The following is a 26665-nucleotide window of genomic DNA, read 5'->3' on the forward strand; positions in this document are numbered from 1 at the left end:
TTGCCAAGCCAAAATGTTTTTTTTTTAGCAGAAAAGAAACAGAATTTTTGTTGTGTTAGAGAAAATTGCCCTTGCTTCCTGTAAAGCAGTGGTGTCAAACTCTGACCCGCTAGCCAAATCTGGCCTGCAATGTCTTTTTTTTCTGGCCCCCAAAGAAATCCTAAATAATAATTGCAGCTGACCCACTGCATTAAAATAACCTTCTCCATGTAATGCCCTTGAGGACTTCAATTTACCACTGTGCCACAAGCATAACCCATTAAACTTGAGCACACTTCCACACCCGCTGGGTTCTCTGAATTCCCTCCTGCAAACCTAAAAACCATAGATTGATACCCACTGCATTCAAGTGAACTCCATCCCCCTGCAAATACTGTGGAAAATCCTCCTCCAATTCTGTACGGCACACTACAATGCCCTCATCCCGAGCAATAAACCAGCCCGCTTCCCTATTCACTTTAATATGCATCTTATTTAACCGGTCCATTGACTGAGTTAATCTTCAGTGTGTCCTAGCCACTATCTCGGACCACCCCACAATTTACTCAGGGAAGGATGTGCGGGGCCGCAAAAAGTCCCATTCAATTTATGGAATGAGACCTAAGACCCAAATCATTACCTCCCGTATGTAACACAACCACATCTGGTGGCCTATCCAGCCAGGCGAACTTGTGAATCTCCGAAAACTGCTCCGAAGCATACCCCGAACACTAATCCAGTGAAGCACTCCTTCACTACGTGAAATGTCTAGCTGAAGTCCCTCTGGCATCATATCTGATTTCTCCCCAGCTCACATACAAATGCCCTATGGTCCAAACCAAGCATGAATTGGAACCTAAACAAAATTGAAGGAAAATATGTCAAAAACATATCCAACACACATACCCCGATCAACCAGTGTGTGGCCTCACATAAAGCCTATAATGTAACTTCCCACTTACTAAACCTTTTCACTACCTCTTCACCCAGACCCCACCTAGATGTTTCCATGGATGACTCAATTCATAAGGAATGTGATGGATATGCAACCCTCCTCTCTCTCAAACTCATCTGAAACACAGTTAAAAACTGATACTGTGCCAACCCGTCTTGATACAAAAAGTCCCCCGCTACTGCCACTTGGCAAGCCCATCTTGCCCCTCCAGATCAGTCGTTGATCTGTGAATCCACAACACCCCAATTTGCCCCTTGCACCAAACATCCCCCATCTAAAGACTCCCTTTCTGCTGCCTCACTGGGCTAACCAATTTACTAGTACTGAAAAAAATGCAATCACAAAAACCGTACAAAACAATACCACCTCATAATCTGATGTAAACAGCTTCTTTAAATGTAACTATCCACACAAAACTTCTCATTCCACTTGCATCCCAGCAACCTCAAGCTGTCTGGGTGCACTGTCAGCCAGTGAAAGGTCGCCTCAATGTCCACTTTTGCCAATATCGTGCCCTGCCCATTTTTATGAACCATTTGACTGCAATATTAAAGAAGGCCTAACAAACCAAGGAAAGTTCAGTATCAATGACAGCATTCACAGAGAACCTCCCCCCCAGAATAGGACAAATGGTGGATAAGCCAAAACTTATTCCCCTCCTTAGGAGGCAAACCCAGAGGAGAACCTACCAGGTCCCCCAGAGGAGGCTGAGCGAATGGCACACAAACACACCTCCTTCAGCAACTTCACTGCCTCCACCTCCGGTTAACACGGTCCAGACCGCAGATTTTCTGTCAAGTGGAACCACTCCCGTGGAGCATGGAATGTGAAAACCCTCCACTAACACCCCTACCGCCACTCTGTGTGAGTATCTACATTTCTAATCTCACCGTGATCCTCCCTTTTTCCAGCCCTATTCTCCCCCAAGGCCCTGCACTGGCATCCACATCGGGTGAAGCCATGCTCTCTACCACACCCCAAGCATTCATGTCTGAAACGACACATGTTCCCAAATATGCACACCCCTTTATTGCCTGCCTACAAAGCCCTTGATTTCTGACGACCAGAGATCCATGCCCCTGGCCCTTTCCCCGCCCAGGAAAGGACAGACTACCCACCCAAGGCCGGCAACATAGGCTTCATTCCCCGCCGTGATTTTCAGTTTCTGTGGAGGCTGTATGCGCCTAAGGATTAAAGTGATAGCAGATCGAGAGAGATCCCTGAACATACATGTGTGGGTCTTCTCTCCCTGGGGCTATTTCTTCCACCCCTTCCTTTTACTCCATCCATGACCAATTTCACGGGGTGGTCTGGAGGGTCCCTAAGGTGGCTCCCAATGTGGCTCTGAACCCTGGGGACCTCTGGGCTCAGGTACATCAGAGGCTCTAACCTCAGAGGCCATACCATTTCTGATTCCTCCTCTAAGGGGGCCAAAGAGGTCCCCTGCAGCAACTATCCTCCAACCTGGCCGGGCCCTTTGTCTCTGCCCAGAGCTCTGGCCACAAGGCATCCAGGTGTTCCATATCAAATAAGTATACAGTTCAACCTTCTCCCCTGCTGTTCAGATCTCTGACCACACCTGTCCATCCTCGCTTTCCTATATAACTTCTACCTCTCCCACTATTTTCTTTTCTAACCTATCCCTGCCTTGAACTCTCCTTGAATTCTTCACCCCACATTTTAACCCCCCCCATGCTTTGCTCAGTGTTCCCACCCAGTTATGATGGCCCTAGACCTAGCTCCCTATTATCGCAGGCTTCTGGCCTTTCTATACACACAATACAATAGAGTGATCTGCAGTTATTAACAAAAGAGCTTAAAGCAGTCTTTCTCTACCTTTTTATATTTAAGAAACTCTTAAAATAACTTTTTGATGTTGGGGAACTCCTGATATAATTAGTCAATGGGAAAAATGCTGTTTGGATTGGTTGCCACTAGGAAGAATGCCCCTTTTCAGTCATGGTCAGAAAGCCACCTTCACAGACTGCTAAAAACATCTTATGGAACCAGCTCCTCTGGAGGGACCCTGGGGTTTACACACAACCTTGGTTTAGAATTACCTCAATAAAGTGTATTTAACAAGTGTATTTCTACACCAATGGCTATCTCTCTGGGGAAATTTTTTCCCCTACTTTGGAGAGATTTTCTGTAGTGTCTTTAGGACAAGAAATCTCCCTAGGAGGATGCAGTCAGCTTAAAATAACCCTTTAATCATTCTGGTAAAGGTTGATCTTGGTTTCATCTGTCCAAACAATGTTTTTCCAGAACTGTGCTGGCTTTTTTTAAAAGTGTTTTTGAGCAAAGTCCAATCTAGCCTTTCTATTCTTGAGGCTTATGAGTGCCCATGCCCATGAAAGAGGCTTTGAGTCAATTGTCCAATTACTTTTGAGCCCCTGAAATGAAGTGATTGTGTACAAAAAGGCTTTAGTTCCTCACATTTTTATGCAATCTTTTTTTTCAACCAGCTGAGTTAAAGCTGAAAGTCTGCAGTCCAACTGCATATAAGTTGTTTCATTTAAAATGAGTTGTGGTAATGTACAGAACCAAAATTTGAAAAAAGTTCTCTGTCCAAATATTTATGGACCTAAGTGTATGTTGAAAAAAGTTTGTTTTCCAAAAAGGTTGGTAAATGTATACTATCCCTAAGTTTTTCACAGATCTTTACTATTGCTATAGTGGTATGCATTTTATTGTTTGTGGTTGTTTTAAATCAATGATTTTTGATAATTGAACTACAAATCTAAAACTTCCTGATTCATAAAGATGTTAAAGTGCATGCTATAAACTGTGGGGTTTCTGAATACTTTCAAAAGACTTCCACAGGAAAAGTATGATTAAATGTTGTATTAGTATTCATTAATCTCAGAACGGTATGCTTTTCTCAGCAGATACCAATATAGAAGGCTGTGCTCACAGTGGACTCATTTTAGCTTGGCTGCTGCTAAGAAAAAAAAGTTTATGGTTCAATAAACTTTTATATATTGAAATTATATGCAATGCTGTAATACAACATTTGCCTTGAAGACCATTTGATACTTACTGTTGGCTGCCTAGTGTTAATTGTTGATAGAACTCTGAATTCCAACTGCTTTGTTTAACTGCTTGGTTTCAGTTTACATTTTCAAAATATTGCACAAGTTAAAAAAAATTGCTTACTTTCAGATGTGAGTGATTGCTTTATAATTCATTTTTCATGAAATTTGCCTGACTAGTTTACACTTTTAACATTTTTTTCATTTTTTTTTTGTCAAACCAATTGTCATTTTTTTCATAGAGTATAGGGACGTAGGAAAATCTGTTATTGTTTATGACCCCAGGGTTTGAGGGTGTAGAACACCTTCACTATAATGAATTTAGAATACATTGATGTGGTTTGCTGAAGTGAAGACATTGTGAATATTCCCCAATGTAGTCATTATACATGATTCTCCTAAACATATCTTCATTCCGTCCACTTCTAATGCAGTCCCGAGCTTTAATATTAAGTCATGACATATAAGACATATAAGAATTTGCTAAGCTTATATGCTGAGCATAAAAATATTGCAGGCTGCTTTTGTGAGAGCCCACAAATTCCAGATACAGTGGATAAAAAGCCCTTGTTAAAATGCCAGTTTTTATGTAAAAATAAATTAGATCACAATATATCATTTTAAGACCTTTCCCACCTATATAACCTATACATTTCAATTGAAAAACAAATCTGTTAGTAGAAAAATATTTAACAAAAATATATATATATATTAAGCTGGTTGAAAAGGGGGAAAATCCTTAAACTAATACTTTGTTTATACCTTTTGATTTAACCTCCCAGGCAATTTAATTGTCAGTTTTTTTATGCCAAAAGCGGTACATTATTTGCATGGAAATTTGTTTAATATTGTAGGCCTGTAATTCTTAGGAATAACTCCCGGGTATAATAAAGTTTTAAACACAAAGCATAAATTACAATATAATAAATAAAAATATTTATTTTAGGAAATAATATAATAACAATAAATTTAATTTAAAAATGTAATCAAATCAAAAACACTGAAATTTGTCCAAACAAGGGTGCAATATTATTGATAAATTTCAATTAAATGTCTAATAGGCATTCCGGGTATGGTAAATTTTAAAAATTGACTGCACAGTCCAACGTCACAGTCAGGACAGTAGAACCTGGTTTTCTTTGGGATCTCCCTTCCACTGTCCCCTCTCTTTGAGCAACAAACCACGCATATCCTTGTAGGTACTGCCTTTTTCTCGATTGATGGGATGTAGTCTGTGAAATGAAGACCAGTCAGGTGTTCCGTGTTGACAACGGCAACAGCACAACGTCCAGGTCTATTCAAAGCCATTGATGGTGTTTGGTGGTTCATGATTCATAGATTTGGAAACTTTACAAATGAATTCAGAATGATTCACAGGCCTGTCACTCTTGCTTGTACAGAATGTAGGCATTCCACAAGCATTGCTTAACAAGATGTCTGAAAATCTTTTTGTAGTACTTCTTTTGCTGTTTCCTCATTGCTGGGTAGAATGTCATTGCTTGATCAGCTCTGTCAACACCTCCCATGATGTTGTTGTAGTCAATCACTACTTGTGGCTTCATGATTTCTTTCCCACCTTTCGTGCGTGCCATAACAGTGGAGGCATTATGGACAATACTCATTAGGCACACATCTTTCTTGTCATGCCATCGCAGGGCCATCATTGTGCCTTTCTGCCAGGCAACCATTTCTCCTGTCTTCAGCTTCTTTTTGCAAACATTGATGGCAGGTTGTGCTGGTTAGCCCTAACAGTTCCATACATATCTGTTTTTTGTGTTGCAGAAGAAACTCATAAAGTTCAGGAGAAGTGTAAAAGTTGTCGGTTGACACAATAGCCCTGATTTAGCAATGGCTCAATGAGTGAGAGAACAGTAGATGTTGCCATTCCATATTTGCTTTATTTTGGGTTGAATTTTGTGCCTTTTCCAGTGTAAAGGACTGAATTCCGTGTGTAGCGTGTTGACGATTCGCACAGCATATACGGTAGGTTTTGCAATGTATTGCACCCAGCTGATCCTCCCTTTGTAAGCTTTTAGACTTTTGTCTATGCTGATGTCTCTTTCTGGCACATAGGTGTGTTGGCAATTTTTTTATCATTTGAAATACTTCACAATTTTTTTGAGTTTTGGTGCAGGATGAGCAGTTTCATCAAACTCTTCATTGTTGGCAAAGTGTAGATATCTCATGATGAGGGTAAATCTGTACACTGGCATGACTGTGGCAAAGAATGGAGTGGCAAGTATTTTATTGGTAGACCAATACCACTTCTTCAGGGGTTTGCCCACCACTCCCTGAAGTTTCACTAAGCCCAGAAATAGCCAAATGTCATCTTTGGTCACTGGTACCCACTTTCTGCCTCCTGCAAACCTCAGGTGTGGAGCACCTACCGGTAATTGTTGTGCAGCATACCTGTTTGTCTCAGCAACTATTTTTTCAATAACCTCATTGGTCAGAAACAATTGCAGGTATACCAAGGGGTCATTGCATTCAGCATCAATTTTCACAACAGGTGCTCCAGAAAAGGGAAACCTTGGGGGCCCTGCCTGAGCTGCATCAAGGTCAATAGAGCACCAACTGCGCACATTACTGACCTGAAGCTCAGATTTGTCGCTGATTTCACGGTCACTGTCTGATGACACGTTTCCAGGTAAATCACTAACGCACGATTACGCAAGTGACTCCAAAACGCTATTGCTGCTTTTTAGCTGTTCCAAAACAGCTTTTGGATGCCATGAATGTGATCAAGTTTCCAGTAAGAAGTCAGTAACGTTCAAGGTCAATCAAAGGTCTGATCAATGATTTAAAAGCAGATAACAATGTATTCTGCTTTTAAATTTCTCGCCTGGCCACGCCTCTCCAGCGTACCGACGCTTCACATCAAGGATGCGATGCAGATGACAGCTGGAGATCGCTGAGGACGCCACTGGGTCATGGGGAGAAGGTATTTTTTTATTCCTACCCCGAGTGTGGTTTAGGGTTTCCGCTTTTGGTACAAAAAATTCACCCCAAGTCACACTCAGAAATACCGCCAGGGGGGTTAATTACAGTATTCAGTCTTCTTGGATAGGAGTCTATCAGCATGGCACATCTTGGCAATATTTGCCCACTCTTTCTTGCAAAAGTGCTCCAAATTAGTCAGATTGCAAGAAGATCTCTTGTGCAGAACCCCCTTAGGGAAACCCACAATTTTTCTGTTGGGTTTAGATCATTGTTGTGTTGATATGTGAAATTTCTCTTTAGCTTTCAAGAAGAGGCCTAAAGGTTTTGGGCCAAAAGTTACTGGTATTTGGAACTGTTCATAATACCTCATTAGTATATTAGATATGCACACATTCTTAATAGACACTACAGGTGAAGGTGACTAATGCTAATTCCTAGATTTGTGGAGCCTTTAAATACAAAAATATTTGTGGTTATGATCATTACATTTTGTTAATAATATTGACACTGGTCAAAACTCATATCCTATTGGGAAGGACATTTTATTAGGTACATTAGAAATGCAAAGCTCCAGCTTAAAATTTCATGATATATTGTGTTCATAGTGATCATCCAGAATGCAATAATCCATAAACAAGATATGTTATCGTTATTCAGCATTACCTATGAATTTTCATGAATTCAGCTGTGTGCTCTTTTGATAAGCAATCAGAGGCCTGGTTCATCAAATATTTTAACAATGCTGAATCAGAACTAATGTAGCTTATAGTGACACAGTAAAAAAGCAAGCTGCAGTATATTGATTGGGATTGATATTTTCTACTGGCTTTTTGTCACAAATTTTGTAAAAGCCAGTCATCTTTATTGCTATATATATTGCTTTATATATATAGACTCTTGTTCTTATTCTGCAACCAGAGCCAATTTCAAAAAGGATGTTGATACTCACTTTATTTCATCAACTTTAGAGATTTTCAGAGAAGACATGATTTAGCAAGAGCTTTAAAAAACATAGAATCAGCCAAAACATTATTACAATACAATGCCACCTGGTATCGGGGGGTACATTTGGCAGTCAGTTCATGAAGGGGATGTGTTGGAAGGAAGAAAAAAATGGGAACATATGAGGATCCTTTACACACTGTGATCTGGGTTCCAGGAGCTCTAAAACATTTTTGTGGTGTTTCTAGTCAGTAGCTGTTAGTAACTACCAAAAGGGGTTCGGAGGAGGTTAATTATGGAACAGGGACTTGATCGAGGGCACCCAATTGTTAACGTACTTGAGGGAGGAAGAGTAGGAAGGTTTATCAACCTGCTGCTATCCCTTGAAACAAGAATGCCCAAAATGAAAGAAACTACTTCTAGCCAAGAGAGAGTAGTGTAGGAACATAGTGTCTTGCTGTGTATGACACTTCATAACTGCAGAGACCAGTTAGGATGTCTTGGCTGACCCCTGTACACCACCAAAAGTGCCCACAATGGGTATGTTGGCATCTAAACTGGACCATGGAGCACTGGAAAAAAACTGGCCTGACATGAATAATGTGGATGACTGGGTGTTTGTACAACGTTTATCTGTGCACGAGAACAAGAATCTGTCAATTATTTTTCCCCACATTAATATTTTTAAAGAATATACATGTCTGTTACTGTGTGTGAGAGATATTTACACACACAGACACAGATATAATAACTTTAAATTACCTTTTACCTCTGTCTATGGTTTACAGTGACATGTATTCTGAAATGAAGGAACCCTGTTTATGTAATCTGTACAATGAGTGGGAAGAAGGAACAAAACTTTAACCCCCCAAGCAGTATTCCCGAGTGTGACTTGGGGTGGATTTTACCTGCAAATAGCGGTAATCCCAAGTCACACTTGGGGTAGCTATTAACTAAAGAGAAAACCCACTTACCTTGCTCAGTTGTCATCCCCTGTCTTCCTGCTGGTCCCCGCAGGTCCTGGGGACACGTCCTTCCTCCTTGATCTCCAGCCAGCGAATGCAGCGACAATCTCCGGGGTTTCCCAGTGACGTTGGTGCATGCGTCAGTGCCAGGGGGCGAATCAGCAGGTAATTCAAATAATTTTGTATTAGATTCAATACAAAATAGCTGTATTGAGTCTAAAAAATATATATATATATATATATATATATATATATATATATATATAAAATATGCTACTGTACATTATATTACATATTTAAATATTTTTATTTTACCAGATTTTTGTGTTTTGTTCTTTAAAGTTTAGTAATAAATGTATTAAATGTCGGTGAGTTATGCCTAAGCATTATAGCCTACAATGAAAAATACATTTCCATGCCAAAAATTGTATCGCTTTTTACACGGAAATTTGCACAGAATTAGAGCGCTAGGGAGGTTAAGGACAGGTATTTTCCAGTACATTGGAAAATCTGCCCTGGAACATCATTTGTAGGATAGGAGAGGCAACAGGCAGAACAGCACAACTAGGAAAGAAGGGGTATGATGTCTAATGGTACAGAACAGAAGTGGTGTTCATTAGTGGAGGAGGAAAATGGATGTATGGGACCAGGTAGAAGAAAAGCAGTGCCAGAGGAGGAAAGGGAGGACAGGAGAGGGGAGTAAAATGAATCATTAACTTAGAGTAGAACTTGAGTCGCCTCTGATCCATTTGTCATCTTGTGTATTTCATGCATTTTCTGGGTTATAGGTAGAATCATCCGGTTCACCTGATCAGGAAATAGATGTGGACTTGTGCATTGATTATGTACAGTACGAGTGTAGCTATTTTGAGTATCACTAGGATGAAGATATTGTAGCAAGGGCAAGTATGGAGGATTTTTCTAATATTGATGTTAGAATTTTTATTTGAAAGTCTTTTTCAATATTCTAAAGTCTATATTTAAGTTATAATACTTTTATTATATATTTGATGATCCTGCTATAAACGTCCTTATACAGGCACTTTGGTTGTCAGCTGTAACGGGAAGCTGGAAGCTTACTGGATTTTTGGCTGGAGAGCAGGATTTTGTGTATACCTGTAAAGACGACAGTGATTTTCTTTTATGTACCTTGTATGACTTATGAGAACATCCTCTGCCAGGCTTTACTTTTTTTAAATTAAAATTGCAAAACCGGTTAAATGTTCTTTTCTCCTAGAGAATTACAAATAATTAAAGCTCACATTGTTAGTCCATTGTTTTGTGCTACAGTCTCTGCACATTGCCTCAAGACACTGGAGAGAAATTGTTCTGTTTGTGTAAGACTATACAAACCACCTAATACGCACCTAAAAGCTTTATCAAAGTTATGTATAGTAAATAATTACTGTCCTAAACGTTCTTTTTATGATTTATTTCTTATAATGTACTGTAAATGTAACCAGAATGCCCCTTATGGTGGCATACATGTTTTCCCAGCACTGGGCCTTGTACAACATTGTTTTAGCTTCTCTCTGGAGACTTTGTTAGAGAATGAAAACTGTGTTTGTAGAAGGAAAAGAGAACCTTGTCAAGCTGATAGATGAAAGTAGCTTGTTTTCACTTGGGAAAATCCTGTGAATAACATGGTCATCCAATTAAGGTACTTCACTAAACTGGAGGAAGCCCTTCTGTTTTTGCATGCTTTCCAATAAACACTGTGACATGTTTCCTACAGGACTATAGGCTAGGATTTGTAGCAATGTGGCTGTGCTTCAATTTGTGCTTTTGCATTTCAATCTATAACTCATATGCATCTTCTTTACTTAAAGCTAAACTCTAGCATGCTTTACTTTAAAACAATAAATTTTTAGTCGTAAAATGATCAGTAAAGATCTGTTTACCTCTATCAATTGTCATAACCTATTCACTTTCTTTGGAAAGACCTGGCTTAAAAATAGGTCCCATAGAGAGCAGGGGGGCTGATGTGTAGGCAGTGACAGGGGGGTTCCTTTTTTCTCTATCACCACCCCATAAAGCCTGAATGCTTGCTATTGCCCTGCCACTGATCCTACAGCTACAAATGTTCCCTTCAGGATTTGTGTTAGAGGAAATAGACAGGTTTTTCCCTATAAAAAACAGTACAGGTATAACTGTTATCTCAAGAATTTATTGGCAACTTATTTATTGGCAAAAGTACTGCTAGTGTAACATACCACTGAATTTCTTCAATACATGTCAAAGTTGCCCTGGTGTGACCGCATTCTACCTAGTAAACACAAGTTTGTCTATTAACATTCTGAATGTTTTAAAATTTGAGCTTTGCTGAAGAACTCATAATTTAATGAAGCAACTTTATAATGTTAACAAAATTTTGTTACCATTTCTACTGTCTTATATGCAATAGCCCAGGTCATGTAGAGGATTTTGGCAGTATTTTGGGATTTTGGGTATGTTTAGACTGGCTGTTAAATACTTCCGGAAGCCTACTCTGCACAGCTAGGATTCCAGGATCGTTTTCAGGAAAAAAAAATGCTTTCATTTGCAAAAGCCTGTACAGGCTTTTTTTTTTCTAGGGATTTGCAAGTCTTTGGAGATGTTTGGATGGCCAAATGACCCAGGAAGCTACATTGAGCTTCTAAACAAACTCTTGTTAAAGCCTATGAAAGCCTGCAGAAAAAACAGACCTAATCACTTTTAATAAAACTATTTTTACAAGGCTTTTAAAAGCGTTTGCAGGCTATAAAAAACCTGAACGTGCCCAGAGTCTCAAATGTGCCCAACACAAGTATGTTTGTTTAAATGCTAATAAAAATACGATGTTTCTAAACAATATAAATAAATGCTGTCAAAGTATAAATTACTTTATGCAAATTTAAACCTCTTTAAGCTAAAACATCATTTCCAGTCATAAACCCATAGCTACAGGCAGCCCAACTAACCATTACACTATAGGCCACTAAATCAGTGGTCGCCAACCTTTTTGGTCCCGCAGGCCACTAAAATTACCGGCTCTTGACCGTGCATGTGCGGGGAGCCGGGTGTCACTCAAAGGGGGGGGACCTCCCTCATAGTGATGTCACGATGGTATAACCCCGCCCACTTCCCATTGCAGGAGAGTGGGCAGATTGTGTCCAGGAACACAGCATGCCTACTTCTCTGAGGCAGGGATTTGTACAGGGAACATGGTCTGCGCCTCTGGCCGGTGCGTCCCCCGAGTGGGGTCCTTCTTCTGACCCTGCTCGGGGGTGCACCGGTTGGTGATCCCAGCACTAAATAGTTGATCTTTAACATCCAGTCCCTATGTCCTCCCAATAGAAATATTTTTTATAAACATTATTTAAAACTTTTAATGGGCTACAGAATAAAACAGGGAGAAGGAGACATGATTATTTTAAGGATTAAATAAAGCAAGATAAAAATACAAACAAGACATCTGTAAATATAATATTCCAAACAAGTTAGTACAATCTTGGTCCAAAAATCTCAAAAGATCGGTATGTAAAAGTGCTATGGAACACGTAGATAGGAAGAAACAAAAGGGTCGGGGGGGGGGCCTAGGACAGTAGGGAGAAGGTGGGGGGAAGATTCGTAAAGTGGGGGGGTTTCTCCTATAGGGTTTCTGTATCGGCTAAATCAACCAAAGCCTAGTAAGCAAGGAGGGATAATTAAGAAGTGGGCCAGATAGGTCAAAAAATTTTTAAGTGAGAGTAAAAAGATCCTGGTATTCATTAGTTGTCATGAACTGCCACCAATAATCCCATGTATTGCCCACCTTCCTGCCAGTGCCCCGAATAGAGGATGTGTAAGGTCTTCCATGCGGTGGATCTCATTGACTCTACAGAGCCATGAACAAATTGTTGGTGGATCAGGGTTCCTCCAGCAGTGGCTATACAGGAAATAGCAGCCATGATAAGGTGTCTGATAACTGAGCTTTTATATGCCTTCTGTGAAAATGAGTTGTGTTGTAAAAGGAAAAAAAGCTATGAAAAAACTGTGGACCGAACTGTAACCCAAAAATTCCTCAGAAGGGGGCAATTCCAAAATATATGTAGGCGCGAGCCTTTCTCTGTCTGGCACCTCTAGCAGTGGTCTGATACATCTGGATCAATAGAAATATTTAACATACTCATACCCTTTTGGTTTTAAATGTATGTGTTTAAGAAGTTTTTATATTTTCTTGCTTTGGTTGCCACCATCATGGTGCAAGGATTTTTCACCAATGTGTGCCCACAGGGGACCAGAAAGGTTTGGGGGGTAGGGATCATATTATATTCTTTGAAATTTTTTGATACTTTAGGAAAAGCTAAAAATTATTTTGTTTTTGTTAGTAAATAATATGGTGCAATCTGGTCTTTGTTTAATGCACATCCTTGTTTTTGCAGTATTCTAGAAGACCTTCAAATTAAATTAATTTAAAATATTTGCTTTGTATTTGTTTTGTTATCATGTAAATCACACATTTCTACTGAGAATTAGTTTATAAAAATCAATTAATGCAGAGTAAATCTGAGGCACAAGGGAAATGTATTGGCTCTACTAAGATGAGCATTCTCTAAAAAAGAAGACTGCTTCTGTAATACAGATATTCGGCATTGCACTTGTCTGGAATAGATGCTATTAACCTGTATACAGTGGACCTCTTTCTTCAGGTCTGTAAGCTTTTGTCTGTGACAATCGAGAAAGCTATTGTTTGTTCAGCAAGAGAATAAAGGAGAGGGAAGGGATAAAGGGAAGTGGCGCCTGTAATATGAACAAGAAAGAGAGTGGAGTTTGCCAGCCCTCTCATTCCGGCTTTATATAGAATTTAGCATCTTGCTTTGGTCACCTACTGGGTTTTATTCATTGCTTTTTCCTCTTTCATTTTGTTAGTTATAACCTTGCTCCTTATGATTACTTTGCAGATGTTACTTTTAATAAACAGTGGACATAAATAGCAAGTGGGTAGTTTTTGGTAAGGTCCTGCTTTCACCAATATTGTAATAATGTGTGTGCTAGCAGAACTAAAATACCATTGTAAGTGCCAACCATTCAGTGTTTTATAAAATACATCTACAATCCTTTCTTGGAATAACTGATCAGAGCTTGATCAAATTTGCCTTTGACTGAGCAAAGTGTGGCCCATTCCATCATCCGGATACTTGGATTGTGTACCAGAATATATTACTAGACCTATCCTGCAAATATAGGTATATTATCGGTGATTACAGTAAATATCAGGTAATAAAGTAGCAAGGATGTCACTGATGGAGCCTTTGATTGTAAAAAGAGATGTGTATAAATAGATCAACTACAGCATATGTGCAGTTTACACAATAGAACACCTGTTTGTCCCCTAAAGAAAATATTTGCATACTAGCTTGCCCTGGACTATCCTCCTGTTACTTTCAGTTGCCAGAAGAAAGGAAAGTACCAGGAATTTCCAGGTACGGGAAAACATACCATATGACAGTGCTGGAAAAATCACCCAAGCACCAGTGTGATGCATGTAGAGTTCATAGCCCTGCTGAAATTACAGCTTGAGCAACAAAGAATTTACATGGAATTTTCTGGCTCCTGTTGCCAAACTCTAGGTGATGGGAGAGTAAAGTACATGTGTTTGCTTCTGGGAAAAGTAGTATAGAAGTAAACCTGTTGCTTTGGACTGATGATCCTATCCACAATTTAAGCAAATGCTAAGGATCTGGTCATCTCCTGTCATAAACCTCAGTCTTATCTTTCTACAAACATAGGGACGTCTTGAAGCTTTACAGTTCTTATCAAAAGCTTTTTGCTCCATCAGTATCTTCTATGTTAATGCCAGAACGTGCACCACTTCATTGAGCTACTAGTAAATAACTAAAATATATTTCCATGCAAACAAAATAATACCTGCATTACAATTTTTATCCAAGGGTTTATTCAGTTTGTGGCGAATCAATAAAAAGTGCAATTGCTAAAGTAATAAAGACCTTGAAGGAGTATAAAAGTTTAGACAATATGCATTTTCAGAAGGAAATCAAAAATATCAGAGACTAAAACCCAATATGTGTTCCTCTTCTAGCTGTAAACGTTACATGTTGTCTCATGTTTGTTCTTTTCTTTTTCTTTGTACTTTTACCTTACAGGTTGGGCTTTCCTATGATGGTCATCTCTACTATGATTGGAATGAGTTATCTACTGATTGCACATGTTGTTCTCAAGTGGAATGCATGATCAAAAACATGGAAAAGTAACTCCCCTCCCCTGCGTGCCACAAGAAGAAAACAAATGAACAGCACATGGTTTATTGGTTTATTTTATTTGGTGAAGCACCGGCGTCATGCTTGCATTTGTCAGTAGATACACATGTGCATGCAATAAATTCAAAGTTATCCATTTCTGTATTGATATAACATTGGAATGTAATTGTTGACCATCAGCAGGCCATCTCTGACTTTTGTTAGAGAGCAGTATTGTTGAATTGTGTGTTCTTAATAGGGATAGTTTTGCCCTAGTTGTAATAAATTTCTGGATTGTATTGGCCAGAATACCTAGTAAAGATCTGCTATACTTCTCTCTTCACTCAAAGTAACTTGACCAAAGTTTATTACCTAGTTACGGTTTTGTGGTCTTCTTTTATGACCGAGTGAACATGCATTAACATTTACAGAATGTTCTTTCATACCCTGTTATGGTATTTTTACCATGGTGCTTTCAATATGCAGTATATGCTGAAATTGTGCTAAAAAACCTAAACTGTCAAAAAAAAAAAAAAAAAGTGAAGCAATGTGTTACTAAAAAATAAATTCAAACTTGACCCAGGAAAGTGTTCTTTATATAAATGGTTTCCAATATATAAAAGGAATGTGCTATACAGAGCATACATTTTTAGTATATAAAGCAGAGTCTAGCATAACAAACAATAAAAACCCAACTCCTTTCTGACATTATGGTAATATGACTTTTGTCTCAGTCATGTAATCTGTGTGAATAAACTCAACCACCCCAACCCCAATTTCATAGAACAGCAGTATTGGGGGATATTCAACATTGTAAACCACAATTAAACTTTTTGCTTCTACTGTTACTGAAAGTGTTTTTGATGTTGCTTATTTTCCCTCCATCAGAGAAACATTCTCCCAGTTGGCTCAGCCTAATTTCTTCTCCATACACAAAGAAGCCTTTTTTCTGACCAGCTCACAGAGTTTTAGGAAGCTCTATTCAAAATGATTTTGTTTTTAGAAATACTATTATTATAAATCTAAAGTAATACATGGGAAATTTTCTTTTGCCAATCCACACACATTCATAAAGACTGGGCTTCAGTGAATTTTAGGATAAGTTCAGATAAAGTACTGCACCAAGCACAGGATATACATAGCAAATACTGCCTCTTTGGCAGGTGAACTCTAGAAGGCTAGTTCAATAGCTACATGATCAATATATGCATACAATGGAGACCACTGTAGTCAATTAGATTAGTATCTTAACGTAAAATATATTACAATTAGTAAATTTATATTTAGCGAAACTCTCTGATGAAGCAATAAAAAAAATGACCATGGTCTTAAATTTTGGCAGATGTGTTCCATTAACATTCCAGTGTTAGGTCTATGGGGCATTAATGCTATTCCATTTTTATACAGCCATCACTTAAGCCCCATGCTAATATTATTTAAGCTTATAATGTAAGCTGTCAACATGGTTGCTATTGACTAATTTTTGGATATGCTCCACACATCAGATGATGTGAAATCCATTGGGCCTATAGCACATGGCTGATACAAGATAGCTGTGCTACTATGCTAGTGCTATTGTGTCTTTCTGAAACAAAACAAAAAAGTTGTTTTATGTATTCACAGTGTAACACATAACTCACTTAACTGAAGCCACACCATTCCAAATTAACTATTGAAGAGGAAGGTAAACTTTACTATTATTTTAATAACTAGTTGTAGTTTTCTGGATATAATTGTGCATTAAATTTATCCTCAGTAAACCTAAACAATAAACCATTAAAACCAACACAACTGCATTTTCATGGCAATAATTTTTTAAACATGTTAATGCTGTGTTTGAAGGACATTAATCTAATTTTTCACATTTGGAATGAGAAACATAACTTGAGAAACCATAACTCATTATAGTGAAACTAATGTTCCACTTTTAAAAACTTTGTATCAGGCAGGACATTATTGCAGAAAGTGACAGACGATGTCTCGTCACTAGTGTTCTTTCCTACCTGCCTAATCACTCTATTGAACTGTAAAAAACACTGGGTTGTGCATGCGCAGGATACCCAGCTATCCCAGTTTCCCCTGAACTTGATGTCAGAAATTACGTCATCCCAGCCAGGCCAATCATGATAACAAAGACTGCATCCAGTAAGAGAAGAAGGAAGAAGATGGGGGCACCCTGTGACAAAGATGAATATAGTGAGTTTTGTTCCGTTTTATGGTCTTCTCATGTAAGAATTGTTTTTGAAAGTAAATGGTACAATATGTACAAAGAACAATGCACTCTCCCCCTTTGTGGTGTAACATAGAAGGTTTATGACTAGGGCAACCTTTACAAAACCATTACTTGGTTTTACTGAGATATTTAATTTGGAATCTTGCAACTATATTGCCTAGTATTTTTTTTTTTTGGGTACTTCATATTGTATCATAAATGTTATGTACAAGACTACAGCAATATAAAATAGAAAACATTGGAACTACCCAACTTATGCTTAGCTGTTACTTTAAGGTAGACCTTTCATAGTTAAAGAAATTATAATATACTAGTAAATTACAGGCACCTTGTAATATCTGAATGTACCTGTGTTGGTTTTCAAGACAATTCTCGTATCCCACTATAGCGCTGTGATTTTTAGGCACCAGCTGTGATCAGGACCCTTATTTATTTCCAAGCTTTTACAGCTTTGCAACACTAAACTGAACCCAACATTAAAGTTTTTACGCTATCACCTTTTATTGGCACATAGTACAAGGGCCTAATTTGCTCTCATTTTGGAGGTCCTTTATGCCAAATAGTTTATCAAAAGGGAACCATTTAATTATAATAGGTACCCAACAGTATCCTATCCCTTTATCATCCAAACTATATATCTGCTCCATGAGATGCTTCACTCCAGGGCATAAAAAAAATGTATAACTAGAGGACCTTGTGGCCTTAACCATGGTCAATTGTCAGGCCCAAACACATGTCACATTGGAGAAAAGGGTGCCAGTTACAGGGTTCCTTGAGTGAAAATGGGTAGTTCATAGCCCTTAAGAGTTAGAATGTAAAATATATTCATGACAAAATATCAGTTTTGTTGTACCATGATGCTACCATGATGCTTTGATCTTCTTGAGATGGCTTAGAGTTAATATTTAAAGATATTTAGCATCTTATACACATAGTTTATCCATATTTCTTGAAACAAGCTTTCAAAATGAACTTTAACCCCTCAAAATGTGAGTTTTCCAGCAAATCTGTTGGGGGACGGGTAATCACATGACATTCATGACTGAAAAGCATCATGCCTTGTTTCTTATTTGTTGTACAGTAACACGTTTTCTAAAAATGTAAGTATTAGGCAAATGTATTGGGGACTGTGCACCTGTGCAAGGCCTGCCTATTATCAGCTTAGAAGACAGAAGACAATCAAAAATCCGGCAACCTCCGGACCTGAGGAGTGCCAGATTTTCAAAAATTCTGGATTTTTTTTTTTATACTTCCACACACAGCCCAGCTTTACTTTCCCAGCACCCGCGGACATCTGGCACAGTTCCAGGAAGAAGACAGCAGGGAAGTCTCAATGTGTATTTAGTTTAGCAAGCAAGACCTAACAGCTGTTTCTGCAGAACAGCGCCATTAAAACATAAGTGGCCAAACAGTGTACTATAGTCCCTGTATTGTAAATGTGATCCGAAATCCATGCCGAAAAACTGAAAGAACCGGATTATCGATGGCCGGATTTTCGATTGTCAACCTGTATAGGCTTTGAAGAAGTTTTAGACTGACTGCAAGCATTTCAATTTGGTTTATTACTTGAGTGTTTAGTTAATCCATTTATCAAACAAACATGCCTACTGTTTGTTGCATACTGTGTAAAATGTAATTTGGCAATGATGTGCTGTGCAAGCTTTTCTCAGTGCTATCCAATATTATCCCTTGGTGCCATTTGCAACTTTGTTTATGACCATCATTAGTAGAAATATTGAAAACTCAAACTGCCAAGAAATCTCTACCTCTTATATTATCATTACCTGAACATGATGCAGTGTACTGTGAATAGAAATAAGTCTATTGCTCTCTCCAGGTACTAAGATAGCAAGTTTTGTTGTAGGGTACAATATGTCTGTTCTTGCATGCTTTGTTAACCCCCTGGCGGTATGATTAAATAGGATTTTTAAATGCAAAAGTGGTGCATTTAAAAATCCTCTTAATTTTAAATTCCCTGCCTACCTGCCTGCACGGTCCCGCCCTCCAGGCACGCCATCGTGAGCAGGTGCCCGGCCGGCATCTGCTTCTCCTAGCCCCACATCTCCAATGTTCACACGCTGGTGACTCAGATGCCAGCTGGGCATCGCCAGCTTGTACAGATGCCTGGCCGGCATCGCCAGGAGAAGACGACGCCGACATCGCTGGAGTGAGGTAGCTAATGCAAAGTCACCAATACTGCTGAAGCTAAAATAACCTCTGCCTCTTTAAGGAGCTCCTTCCCCCTGGGCTGTGTGAGTATGCAAGATTGTTCACAGACATGTGAGACCAGAAAGTGATGCATGCTCTGTCGGATGGAGACCGAGTGAGTGCTGTGCTTGGTAGCTTGACAGGGTAGACAGGCGTGGGATGCCACGGGATAGTTTAGTGGGGACCACTATGGGAACAGACAGGTATTGTGACACACACATTAAAATGCTAGGACCCGGTTGGACTCACTTTTGCCTTCAAAATGGATATAATTATTTGTGTCATCTTTAATGCAGTTAAAAATGCTATCAGATTCCCAGTTTTGGAAAAAAAAAAAAAATTGTGTGTGTGATGCCAAAGCAAAAGGTAGCTTCTTTGTGGAATAGAATACATAATAAGAAAAACCATTGAATGAGAAAGTATTTTCATACTACTAAATGGTATTTTAAGTATATTTTTCAGAAGTGTTGACTGTGTATTCCACTGTTTTTGTTTGATAAGCATTCAGCCGTACAGTGCCTAATGTTAAGTTCAAGCTTAAACTTAAGCTTACAATGCAATCAATATTTGTGAACCTTCAACAGTACAATTAGGCAGTGGCAGTGATTGGTGGTTGTCAGGGGCAGGGCTTTACCTGACACTACAAGGCAATGAGAATGCTCATAGGGTGGTGGTGTAAGTGATTGCCCCATCCCCTGACTACCACCAACTATAACCATATTCACCAACATTTACATTGACAATATTCTTATGACAAAAGTAAATATTAATTGCATACAGGGACTGTCAACTGTCTGCTAAAAGAACAAACGGGATCATTTTTTGCCTGAATCGATTAAATAAAACCCTACTAAACATCAAACACCAACAACAAATATTAGCAAACGGTGTATACAGTAGATTTATGTATACTATGTGTGCATTGTGTGTATATATATCTATACAGTGTGTATGAATAGAGGGTACTGCTATGCTATGAATAAGAGGATGGAAGAGGAAGAGAATAAATCAGTACTGGGCACTGGGGTATGTATATTTCTAATTACCCCCTGCACTTTGCATATTGCATATACTTGACCTGCATAATTTGTACATTATATACACCTGATCACGACATTATGTATGTACAGTATTGCTGACTCATGCACTCTGTATGGTATATACAGCTGACCCCTGCATTCAGTTTATTCCTTTTTAAGTCAATACCAATGTAAGGCATGACTTGGCCACACACTTTTTTTATGCTACATGCCACATCTTTTACAACCTTTGTTTCCTCCATTTTTTTCAGTCCTAGCAATGTCCCTAAATTAAGTCTGTTACATTTTATATGCGTGTTGGTGCATGTTGGAAACAGTCCACTGTATTTACCAGCACAGGATGCCGTTTTATATGTTTTGTTTCTGTTTTCAATATACTTTTACCTGTTTCCTCCCTGCCATGTGTTTTTTTTTATTCCTCCTTATCTTCCTGTCATTAAACTATGGATATAACAATATCAAAAAAAAAAAAAAAAAAATCACATCAGCACAAATGTTTTTTGCTAGGAGCAAAACCAAAGTATTTAATGCATTTCTTGGCCATTGGGGGAACAAAGGGTAATTCTGTACCGGGCCCTGGTCAAAAATAATTAGACTTTTGCAATGCTAAAACTTTTTTGCATTGCAGAGGGCCCATACATTTCAGATGGTGGCACTGTTTCTTAGGTACACTGAAAAATAACTCATTTCCTTTGTGGTCCAAGTTGAACAAATGGCCAAACGTATATGGTGTGATTTATTTATATTTATTTTATTACAAAAAATAAAAAATGCCCGGCAGTATTTTTTAATCCAAGCAATTATGCTTTTTAGTGCCTTTGGTTTTAAATTACAGATGCAGTTTTGTCACAATATGTTTAAATGTCTTTTAAAGGGAGTTCATTCAATTATATCCAGATAATACCTCCATGGTAACTAAATGAACTGTATTTTAACTTCTGCTTCACAAAAACACCTGATGTGCATAATTACTGAGAAACAATGCACAATATACTGTGCACTTTTGTTGTCAGTAACAATGGCATTTGAACAAAATGTTCCGATTGCTTTTTTCTTCGTGTAATGCTGAGATCATGTGGGAATGTTCTAGACTTACATATTTTAATATTTATGATGAAATGTAAATGCATGCTTTTAATGATCCTTACAATTTGTCAGGCTATTCAATCAGCGCTCTGCACTTGGTGGTTAAGAGTTTTGACATTATGGCTGGGAAGTCTTTTCAAACTGGATTTGTATTCTGTAACCAACTGCCTAAACATCTTTTTGTACAGATACCTAAATACTTGGAATCAAAAACCTTTTAAGGTATTGGGACACTAAATTATCATGAAAAATAAATCACACAATTGCAGTTCAAGTACATGTAGGGATTCCAGTAAAAAAGCAATTCTCTTTGTACACAGAGTTGGACAAGCACTGGTTTTCTATATATCCCCCTGGCTGCTACGGATATATAAACTCCCACACCCATGCAGGAGTTAAATTGGAGCAATCAGCAAAATTGTTATATTATATAAAAGGGTAAATAACCCTTTTATATAATGCAGAAATTGAAAGCCCCTCCCCTTCTGTCTTTAGCTAGCCTATCCCAGAAGACTTCAGGATGTTCCTTATGTACATGATTACAGAGCAAGCATACACATATGAAAAATCAATAAAGATTTTTGTTTCCATTTTCCCGATTTCTGTATTTCTGTAAGGTTTTTTCAGTTAAAGAGAGCAAAATGTGCAGTGCTAAATGTAAAATGTACAGATGTGTTCAGTTGAGGATATCTGCTTGCCCATGGTTATCTTTGGAATTTGCCTCACTTCAATTTTGAAAGTAGAATTCTAAACTAAAAAGAAGGACCTTGTTTTACATTGAGCTAATGAATGTAGTAAGGTAGAACAAAGTAATCCTCTTGTCTTCTTTCATTACAGTTGCAGCTTGTAGAGTGGTAAATGCTAGCAGATGAAGAAGAAAGTATATTTGCAAGTATCTGTAAATGTTAAAGTGCTCCTCCAGTTTCACCTACTTTCCAGATGTATACCTACCATTATTCTAAATACATTAAGATACTCCTAAACAATTCAGATGATGATGAGTGTTAATGCAGAAATGTGATCTTTTAAGTAATATTGGTACATTTGCATGGAGAGATGCACGTTTTGTTGGTCGGTTTAAAAAATCATGGTTAAGTGCAAATTGGGACTTTTATTTTCTGGAAACCAGCTCTTTTTTTAACATAGTAGGTCAACCTTCATATGAACATACATAACAGTCTCTACAGACAGATATATAGATTACAGAACCACTACTGAGCAGGTCAGGGAATGGGATCCATGTGAAAATCTCACAAGGGATACTAAATATTGCAGTTGATATCTTGAGTTTTTTCCTTGAGAAAGTGTTCCCTGTCTCTGTATTTGGGTCTGGAGCAGGGCTTTGGGGGGGTGAAAGAAAAATCAGACTATGGGAGTACAAAAACACCAGACATATGCATGGAGTCCTATACCTTCAAAAAGCAATTTATGCATACTAATCGTGCTAAAAAATGACTGCTTCTGTTCTTGTGCATACTCAGATTTAAAGAGGAAGAAAAAGTAGCTTTACCAGGTATTTTATAGGAAATGACATAGAAATGTAAATCAAACTCAAAGACCAATTGCATATGTTTATTGTCCATGTGGAGGTTGCCGAATTTTGAAAGTCAACCTTTATAAATATATATTTAGCTGAATTTATCTGTGTATTTTTTTTTAATCAACCTGGAGTTCAGAAATAAATGTTTACCTCAGGCTCAGTCCACAAGGACTGTTTCCCCTGAGAATAACCTGAGCGGTTAAAATCCCATGTTTGAAATTACCATGCTAATCAACACTAATCTACACTAGGGCATTTCCTTGAGGCACAATTTTGAGTGTTCTAGATAACGCTCCTTGCTGCGTTTATTGGGGGTATTTTAATGCATTTTCCTATGCTTTCCATGTGTTTATAAATGTTTAAAAACATCAATGAAAGCTTCTAATAAATTCAATAGAAGCTTTTACATGTATTTTTAAGCTTTGTATGAAAGCTTCCATTGAAAACAACTTTCTCCCCCAGATACTCCAAGCGCACATTCGGTCTGTACCCTGGTTTGACCACTCACCGGTTTCCATCATGTGCTCCTCTACTCTCCCTAGCCCCCCCCCCCATCTACTGCATCCAGGAATGGCTGGAAGAATATTTAAGGATGCAACGGATATCTCTCAGATAACCCTGTGGGAGGCCCACAAAACTACTTAGAGGGCGCACCTCATCCAGATTGCATCACAGATCAAAAAGGAAAGAGTTGGCCAAATAGCAGACCTGACCCAAAGGCTTCAGGACTTAAAGACAGCATGGAAGTGCAAACCCTTGGCCATTCCCCAAAAAGAGGGTTACTGAAACACATCTTTCCGTGGATATGGAAGAGGCTGAAAAGTCCTTGCTGTGGAGAAGGCAAAAGTTTTATTCCCAGGCCAACAAATCTGGCCATATGTTGGCCAGACAATTATGCCTAGGGATTATGCACAACTATTTTCGACTATTTCAGGGATCTTCCCATACCTGATATCCCTAAAACATTTGTAGAGCATCTCAAGACAGAGGTCATGGTCCTCGAAACACCGACAACCTTCAAACAGCTGAAATCTTCCAAATCTCCTGGACCTGATGGATTCTCAGCCATATCCTTCAAGAAATGTGTTAACATACTGACACCACATCTTACTAAAAATCTTCAACTCTCTGAGGGATGGTCACTCTTGTTACAACCATCCTCATTGTCTGCCTTTATAACTATGGTCCCCAAGCCTATATCCCTCCTCAACCTTTATGTTTTCTGGCCACTTAATACGTTCTTCAGCCAACTAACTCATAGGGACCAGATTCGTTTCATCCCACTTAGGCTGGCCCCTGATAATATCCGAGGCTGGTTTCCTACTTTTACTAGATTTACAAAAGGCATTTGACAGTGTGTTGTGGACGTATATCTGTTTTGTGATGGACGGGAGTTTCTCCAGGAATTACAGTCCTGGGTCTTCTCCATATCAAGCCCCATCTGCCTCTGTTAAATATGGTGGCCACTTTTCTGCTCTACTCTACTTTTCCAATACAACAGGGTACCAGGCAGGGATGCCTTTTATCTCTGGCGCTGTTTGTGTTGGCTATGAAGCCCCTGGCAATCCACATTTGGCGTCAAGATGCCATACATGGTATGCAAGTGGAGGGTATGGAATACAAGCAACATCTGTATGCAGATGATATGCTGCTCACTCTAACTCAGCCCCCAATCTCACTACCTAACCTTCTACAATCCCTGCTCCATTTTTGGTCATCTTTGCCCTTGTGCTAGTTCGGGCAAATAGCTGCCATAAAAATGACTTTGCTCCCAAAGATTCTGTACTCTATATGTCGGGACCCTCCCGGTGGCAGTTCCTGCCCAAGTGCTTTACACTTTACAATGCAAGGTCTCCCAGCGGACCTTGTACACGTATAGACACTTGGGAGTTGGGCATGCCCAATCTAGCTAAATACTATGTGGCTGTCCAGATTAGCCAGCTATCAGCCCTACAAGCTTCCTCCAATTTCCCCTAGTGGGTTTCTTTAGAGGCCTCTAACTGAGGCTCTTTTCCCATGGCAGCCCTCCTGTGGGTTGCCCCATTGTGACGCCCCAAATATCTCAGCCCTTTTTTGGTCCACTCCCTCAAAATATGGGATATAAACAAACACAGGTCACACTTTACTTCACCTTGGACCCCCTTGCAACCGTTGCTCAACAAACCTTTGTTCCCCCCTGGTCATATGAACCTATCCACATTCGGTTGTTGGCAGGCACAGGGTCTGACTGTGGTTTACCATCTTTTAGGTCTTTTAAGGGTTAGAACTTGGGAAAGGCTGCGCACGGTTCATGAAATTCCACCTGGGAAATACTACAGGTACCTACAATTACACCATAGGATAGCCCCTACCCGACAAGTACATTGCCCTCTTTTGAAAGAGTTCCTCAATTCATTGCTTCCTTTTCTCAGGTGTCAGCCTTACGTGTGCAGTTGGGAGGTTGATCTCTGGCACTCTAGGCCCACAGAGCACTGGGAGGTTATATGGAGGGTGGTGTCTTCATGCTCTATTGACGTATCCGCTCAAGAATCTGCGTACAAGGTTCCACTCCGCTGGTATCTGACACCTTCCCGCATGGCACACATTGACCCCAGTTCCTTGGGCTGGTGCTTTAGCAGATGTTATAGCATTGGAGACATGCTGAATGGCAGAGAAAAGGGAAACTTCTCTTGAGAAGTCATGTGAGGACAATGCACCTGTCGACCCTATCGCTGTTGTGGCACATGCTCTGTACCCACATGGGTACAGAGCACATGCCACGACTCCTCTAGGACCGCGGGTGCAGTGAACTCACACAATCTCTCAAGAGAGTGGTGGGGTGAGGACAATGTACCCGTTGACCCTAGAGAAGTTGTGGCACATGCCCTGTATCTATGTGGGTACTCACGTGTCATCAGGGTTTCCCTTTTCTCAGCCATTTCTTACTAGAGGTGACTAAGAAGATTTGTCCTCATGTGCCCTCTAATGTCTGGGGATCCCACGCTGTCAAGCGTCCCTTGGCTGTACTCATGTCATAAATGCAGCCGTGGAAATCATTGTTTCATTGTGGGATAACCTGTAAAAAAAAAAGTTAAACACAGTTAACACAAAGAACACACATCTAATAAAAATACTTTAACATTAAAGTCTTGTCTTATATTTTACATATATTTTAACCATTTCAGGGTACGGGTAAGGGGTTTATGTAGCCCCTGGGGTCAAAATGAAAACTCTTTTAAATGATTATGTAAAATTGCAGAAAACTCAGATTAATACCAAAATATGCAAGATAGGCTTGTTTCACAAATTCTGTATTGTTTTTGCTGAGAATATTCACCACAAATGTAGCAAAATACATTAGGGTTATTTAAACAACTTCTTGAAGAACTCACATTTCTGTAAAAAAAAAGAAAATGTATGAATAAAAAGAAAGCAAATGAAAGTTTCATGAAAATAATTGCTACATTTAATATATAAAATACAAAACATCAGTGTAAATAAAGATTGAAAATAATATGCTGTGTTAACATTTGTTGATGGTAAAATTGTCTATTCAGATTCCTGTATCA

The 26665-nt window shown here is 38.9% G+C and overlaps 1 protein-coding gene across 1 annotated transcript in view; it reads left to right on the forward strand.

The window, feature by feature from the left end:
• Positions 1 to 15858, forward strand: part of OCA2 (OCA2 melanosomal transmembrane protein) — a gene marked incomplete in the record, with an annotated part of 91987 nt that extends 76129 nt beyond the window's left edge. The window contains 1 exon segment of the mRNA XM_072412868.1: positions 14918 to 15858. Coding sequence (XP_072268969.1) covers positions 14918 to 15005 — 88 coding nt within the window.
• Between the last annotated feature and the right edge of the window lie 10807 nt (positions 15859 to 26665).

The sequence above is a fragment of the Pyxicephalus adspersus genome, chromosome 1, assembly GCF_032062135.1.
Source record: "Pyxicephalus adspersus chromosome 1, UCB_Pads_2.0, whole genome shotgun sequence".
NCBI classification, from domain to species: domain Eukaryota; kingdom Metazoa; phylum Chordata; class Amphibia; order Anura; family Pyxicephalidae; genus Pyxicephalus; species Pyxicephalus adspersus.